Source organism: Trichechus manatus, unplaced genomic scaffold, assembly GCF_000243295.1.
Source record: "Trichechus manatus latirostris isolate Lorelei unplaced genomic scaffold, TriManLat1.0 scaffold00289, whole genome shotgun sequence".
In the NCBI taxonomy this organism is placed as follows: Eukaryota; Metazoa; Chordata; class Mammalia; order Sirenia; family Trichechidae; genus Trichechus; species Trichechus manatus.
The window spans coordinates 311920-319253 of record NW_004444225.1 but is presented as its reverse complement, the minus strand read 5'-3'; the positions used below and the strand labels follow the sequence as shown (position 1 = coordinate 319253).

Here is a 7334-nt window from a genome sequence, read left to right as displayed (position 1 = left end):
ATTTTCTGACAAAGTTGAATTGCAGAAAGTAGATGAGATTTATAGCATATAGATCATCAGAAATTTTCTTAGATTTATTTTATGGTTTAGTTTTTGGCCACTTCTTAAAATAAATGTTTCATGTATGCTTGAGAAGAATTTGTATTTCCAAATTATTTCCTGAAGGTACAAGCTAAAATCAAACTCGTAAATTGCACTGGCTTATTTTATATTCCTCCCAATTTGTCTGATTAATCTACTAATTCCTGAAAGAGAAATGTTGATATCACTTACGATTATAATGGTCGCATCAACCTCTCCTTCCATGTCTGTCAATTTTTTTATTGTGTTACATCTTTCTGATGGACTGAATATTTTAATACCATGTAGTGACTGTGATTTAGAGCTGACATGTTAGTCTACCAACTTTTGGTTGGTATATACAATATTTATATTGAGCGATAGTGTGCCTAATCTCCCACACATCCAGAACCTGCTAATGTGATGAGTCAAGTTTGTGAAATCATACTTTACAAAGAAATGAATAGAAGACATGGACTGTACACTAGTACCTTTTGGTGGAAAAGACTGTGGGAAAAGGAGCCTCTACATGCCATTCAAATCATCCCTACAAAGAGGGTATCCCCTTGATGAGAAAGGATTTCAGCTTGCTTATGTACACACATACTCTCTCATAATTAAAAATATTGTAAAATTAGTTTTGTATAGGTACACCTTATCATGTAATATACTTTATTGTGTGCACTATATATTTATACCTATTTATAATTTCATAGGGTTCTATTTATCAAACCATGGGTGCTGTACTTTATGTGTAATTTAAGGGATTCTTAAAAATAATTTAAACTGACTCTTTAATATAACTTCCTCATAAGATATGATTTTGTTATACTCTTATTAATTATTACTGTCAATAATTTTAACAATTGTCCAGTCAACAATTTTGCTGCTGCTGATTTGTCTGGACTCTCACTTCCACTGATGTTGGCCCCTCTCCCTCAGGCCTTTGGTTTAGTACCTCTATTATGATATCCTCTTTGACTCCCTTAGAATATCCTCTGGTCTATCCTACTTTACCATCATCACTTCTTCACAGTTTCCAGCTCTGCCCATGTTTTTCACTCAGTAAAAACCATGACGTGGACTAAGTACTCCTGCCCTCCACCCACTATGTAGCAGCTTCACAAACCAAGTCCGACTCACTTCTCTATCAAGGAAGTTTATTCAGACCCACTCAACAAACCTTTATTGAGCATCTACTACATAGTAGGAAATATTTGAGGGACTAGAGGTTAAAAAAATAAATAAAATAAAGTACCTGCACTCAAATGTGCACAGTCATGTGGGCACTGATTTTGGGTAGAAATAATAATATGTAATTATTAAGATAATGAGCATTATGCAACATATATGTAAAACAAATTTATCCTATCTTTGAAGAAGATAAAGGTATTTTCTATATGCAAAGAGGACAGAATTTAAAAATACATATATATCTTCTCTATCATGATAGATTTAGTTTAAATATGAATGGGTTGTTAATCACTGCAATGAGGCATGGAAAGGATTTGTTTAATCAACTTATCCTAAGTAAGATAATTCTCATTTGTCTTCAGTATCTTGGGTGTTCTCTTCCCTGACAGTGGTGTAACTGAGTAGATGATAAATTCAGCTTTGAATTCTCTGGTTTGACTGTGGAAACTTCACTATTTTTATTTTAGAGTACCTGATTAATAAATCGGGGTCCTGGTGGCGCAGTGGTTAAGAGCTTGGCTGCTAATCAAAAGGCCACAGTTTGAATCCACCAGCTGCTCCTTAGAACCTCTGTGTGGTGGTTCTACTCTGTCCTGTAGCATTGCTATAGTTGGAATCGGCTCGACAGCATTAGGTTTGGTTTTTTTTGGAATTAATAAATTAATTTGTCATGACCACTAAGTCTGGTCCTAATGATCAGACAGACATTTGCCACTTTGTTAAAGTTTTGTTTTGTTTCCTCCTAGTTATCCAGAACTTACGCTTCTGGAGATACCTCTGGCGTAGTTTCCTCCTCATGTCTCTTCCCAGCTTGGGAGCCAGCTTCCAAGATGACCTCCAATGATCCTGCCTCCCAACATTCAAACCCTTGTGTAGTCCCTTCCCACAGTGTACCAATATGGCGGAGGTGATGGTGTCACTTCTGAGATTAGGTTATAAAAGACTGCCTCTTGTTTTTGGAGCTGTCTTGCTCATGCACTCACTCTTCCTTGGATTACTCCCTCTGGAGGAGGCCAACTGCCATGCCTTGAGGATACTCACAGAAAACCCTTGGTGAAGAATTAAGGCCCTCAGTCCAACAATCCATGAGGAACTGAGGCCTGCTGTGAGGTAAATTAGCTTTACTCTGAGTAATGTGGCCTTTGTCTTTGGTTCCTGAGAAATAACCCTTGGATTAACCAGGGTGCCTTGGTCTGGGACTTCCAGGCCACACTTGAGGATTTGTGATGCCAAGTCAGGGCTGGCCTGATTCAGCTGGATGACTGATGTCAGCTGGCCCCAGGAGGCATGCTGTAGCCTATCATACAGGACTGGCCAATAAAGGCCTGAATGCAAAGGCTCAGAGAGCTTTCTTGTCAGCAAAGGGAAGGTGACACATCCTCTTTAAGGCATGGAAGCTTGATGTTGGGAACCCTCCCAAACCTCACCCATACATCTCTTCCTGATGACAATCCTAATTTGCACCCTTTGCTATAATAAATCTATTATAAATATACCACTCTCTGTGAGTTCTGTGAGTCATTCCAGTGGATTATTGAACTCAAAGGAGATGGGTGAACCAGGTGGAAGTGAAGGTGTCGTGTGGACTCCCAAATTTGTGGCTAGCGTCTCCTATTTGACAACCTAAAGGACAGTGTCATTTTAACCTGTGAGATCTGCCCTAGCTCCAGGTGGCTGGGTTAGAGAGAGAGAGTGTGCTGTGTGGATGGTTGATGTCAGAATGATTGAGAAGTGGGAAGGCAGGGAATGGATCAATCTCCACATTTTGTGGATTGGATTCCTGCTGATTCTTATTCTGTAGTTGTTCATGCACCTACCAACAATCACGTGAGTGAGCTTTGAAGTAGATCTTCAGTCCCAGCGAGCCTTGAAGTGACTAGTGCCCTAGCCCAGAGTTTGACTGAAACTCATGACAAATCCTAAACCAAACCCACCCAGCTAAGCTGCTCCCTGATTCCTGACCCTCAGAATGTGAGATAATAAATGTTTGTTTCATGAAGACACTAAGTTTGGGTGGAAGTTGTTATATAACAACAAATAACTTATACACTAGGGCTCTGGGAAAACCTACTATAAGGATACAATCTGACACTAGGTGAGACAGTTTACTAGAGTTTCTTCCTAGACAATTTGTGAGGTTGATTCCTCTGTCTCCAGCCCTGGCTTTACAGCTTGTTCCCCTAATGAATGGCAGGGATAATTTTATTTCCTATATCAGAGCTGATTATAAAGACTTTTGCAAGAAAGCATAGTTTTATATTTATGACTATATGTGTACAGGTAGTCCCTGACTTAGGACAGGGTTACACTCCAACAAGTTGGTCATAAATTGGTTCTGACATAAGTCGAGTATCCGGTTTTTTTTAGTTTTCATTATTATTGCCTTTTATTATCAGTATCTTTATAAATCCAGTAGTGTTTTGAACAGTAAATCATAAAATTAAACATCTGCAAGTGAACATCTGAGAATGATAACATCAGCAAATTACACACTGCAACATATTACTAACAATAAAATGTACAAAAAAAAAGATGGTTTTAAGTGTGGTTGGTCGTAACGCAAATATATCATAAGTTGGGGACTACCTGTATATGTATGTATCTAACAATGTTCAAAAAATGTTCTTACTATTTTCACTCTGCAATGAGATGCTATATAGTAAAAGAAAGAGGAGAGTTGGATAGATAATGTATACAAATATGTGCATTATTTTAAATCCAAATGTGCACTTTACATTTATACACATATATTATATACACTCGTGTGTATGTGTATATATATCTATATACATATATATGTACATGTTCTATGCTCTATTTATATAGCTTTACCTGTATTCATCTGACTACACAGTTAGTCCGTATGAATTAAAATGAGCATATATTGATCATTAAAAATTATAAAAAGACATTAGTCAAAAGTAATGATTTATACTTTTAAATCCCTTCAAATTCTTCATAAAATTACACAGGAGAAAAAAAGCATAAAACTATCCATGAATTCTAAAGAAATGTAAAGAAAAGTGTGTGTGTGTGTGTGTGTGTGTGTTTGTGTGTACTTATTTATTTTTACATACACAGGTGAAAATTCCTTTCTAAATGATTCTAGAAATAGTTGTACTGTTCAGTTGTTTACAAAAAAAAGACCAGTAATTTATCTTTTCACTGAAATCATTTCTTTCAGCTTTTCTTTGAGATGCTAACTGCAGTGGGTATAATAAATCCATTATTATATTGTTATTCTCTTATCAACCTTAATTAATTAAATATTCTTTATATATTTTAATCACACAAGGAATTTCAAGTGATTGTAAAATAGTACTCTATATTATTCCAGAAAATACTACATAATAGTCAATCCAAAATCCAGCTTTACTTCATGTATAATTGTAGTTCACTTATATAGCAACTCAAATAATTCTTGGGTAATATCCACTTTACCAGAGGACTAATGTCACAAAAATATCTCCTACTCACAACTTCATGGGATCAGAGTTGCGTTTTTGTTTTTGTTGTTGTTGTTCCTGTTTTAAGTACTCTGCCTCTCTGTACGTGTGTATACTTTCTCTCTCTCTCTCAGTATGTGAATATGTGCCATCTCTCATGCTCTCTCTCTCTCTCAATCCCAGCCCTCTCCCTTTTCTATTAATTAGCATTAGTAATTTAAACTCAAACATGAAGAAGAAAATTCTATGAAAATCACTAAATTGGATGGCAGTTTGTGTTTTTCCATAATGATATACTGGGAATAAACAGTTTTAATATGGAGGATGAGAGATGTCTTAGGGAAAAGAAACATCTATTGGGAATCTAAATTAAAAAAAAAATGATTTTAAGAATAAGGAAATTCTATGTTCATTAATCTCCAAATTTTGTGATATATTTAGTCCCACAAATAAGAACAAGATAAATTTTGTTCTAATTAGAAGCTATGGAAACATTAAATTAACTCTTAAGTCGAAAACCCACCACCACTCACCTGTGCACCCAGGTCTCTGGAATGTTGTGAGCTGCATACACTGTGAAGCTAAAATAGGAATCCAGGCCAGGGTTTACACAGGAAATGCTTCCAGGTGCATTTACAGGCTGAAAATCTGTGTAAAAGCTGTTACAATAGATATCAATTAGATGGTAGATGGACGCGGATAGCTCAGCCGTCACTTTCTCTATCAAGCCTAAGGGGAATAAAGGATAGATATCAGGTCATTTGTGAAGGCCCATATTTATCATAAACCAACAATCATGGCTTTGAAATTCCTTATAATAACATTTAAGTGAAATTTAATTAAAATGACCCTCAACCAACTGAAGTCAATGAGCCATCTGTGCCTTTGAACGAAGCCTTGGTTAGCTGCTACTAGCGCAGATATCAGTAAGCTTTCGTATCTACAGCTATGTAGATTTTGGAAGCATTGCCTTTTATTAACAAATAAGAGTTTTTCTGAATTATTAAGTTTACATTCTTATCAACTGTGAATTGCAATATTTTTGTTCCTATTTATGATGGTTTAGATTTAATTTTCTGACCAGATATATTTTTTCTATATAGCTTATAAGCACTTCGAACAAATCTAAAGGGTTAATTATAATAAATGTGATTACACTATGATATTTACCATTAGCTGAACACTAATCATATACATTGTGCTGATATAAAAACAGAATGGTAATAGTATATAGTTGGGATCTGAAACAAGTTTGAAAAGAAATGAAATGGTTATGATGTTTAAGAAAGCTCTTCTATGTTAAAGGTGTTCTTGCGTAAAGGGAATTTATGAATAATTTATAAAAGTGACCTGTCATGAGGGGGGAAAATGAAGAAAAATGACTAGATATAGGGGATACTAATTTTCCTCTGGCACCTGAGTAGATGTAGTGAGAACAAGGAAGCACATCATTAGAAACTATGTTGTTAAGGAAAGCTGTGATTTGATTCTAAAGAATGCTGACTCAAGTCTAACTGCGTTTTATTCAAACACATGCACTTCCTCATAAGTTGTTTCTGAAACATAAATTGCTTTTTGGTTTCCAGTTGTTTTGAAAAGAAAATAGTACACTTTAGTTGTCTGCAGTGTTCCAGTGGGCAGGCCTGAGGAAAGGGGACCGGCTTCAGTATGGAGCTTCTTTCGACATCTTGTCCCTCAGCAGATCTGTTCATAATTAAACTTTTGTTGTTGTTCAACACATGCTGTTATTCACTTAGTTGTTCATAAATTTGTACAAAACTTACAAGACAGCCAAATTTTACTTATTTGCTGTATTTCTCAAATTGTGCCCTTTGTTGAAACAGCCTGAGGGGACAAGCAGAGTGAAAGGAGCTCTAATAAAAATTCTCTGAGAAATCAGCAGGAGTAATTAAAGAAACAGAAGAGTAAGGCAGCATAAAAATAATCTTCAAAAACAGGTCCTATCAAACTCTGAAGGCCAACCAGTGGGGACTCTCCTGAACAACCAGAGGCCGGGAAGTATCAATTTATGGAAGTATGTTGTTCCCAGGCCCCCAAATTGTACTGCTGGTGTTCTGAAGCAGTAAGCACAAAATTCTTGTTAATAATTCCCAATCTTGATATGTGCAAATGGATACACATCTAAAATCAAACAGAAGATTGGGTCAAAGATCTTGGTAATTCAAGCCCCCGCACATTTTAGAGGGTACTTTAATTATTTGGATAATTACTCAAACTTTACACTTTACTTTTTTCTGCAGAAATACAATTCTTGGTTATATTTTCGTTTTTAGGTTATAGAGAGAGGTGTGCTCATGCATTAGGCTTTACTTTCAGCACTCTAGATGAAGAACACATTTTGAATAACATCACTGGCAATGTATTAAGGACTCAAGATACAGGGATTGGTAGTGAAATATGGTAGAATAATATTTATCACACTGATTTTACTGGGGAAAAAAAGAGGTATAGTACCAAGAAATAGAGAAGCAATGAATATATATTCAACTAAAACTCATTAATTAGAATCTGCAATGATTTAGCATAAAACATAAGTCTGAGGGAACATTCCTGTGCTGTTTTGTGGGATTGCATATTCCAGCACAAAGCAAAGGGCTTCATTCTAACATTCCT

The 7334-nt window shown here is 35.8% G+C and overlaps 1 protein-coding gene across 1 annotated transcript in view; it reads right to left on the bottom strand.

Annotated features, from left to right (window-relative positions):
* Positions 1 to 7334, bottom strand: part of PIK3C2G (phosphatidylinositol-4-phosphate 3-kinase catalytic subunit type 2 gamma) — a 417122-nt gene that overhangs the window by 325493 nt on the left and 84295 nt on the right. The window contains exon 10 of the mRNA XM_012559647.2: positions 5234 to 5429. Coding sequence (XP_012415101.1) covers positions 5234 to 5429 — 196 coding nt within the window. The remainder of the gene's footprint in view (positions 1 to 5233; positions 5430 to 7334) is intronic.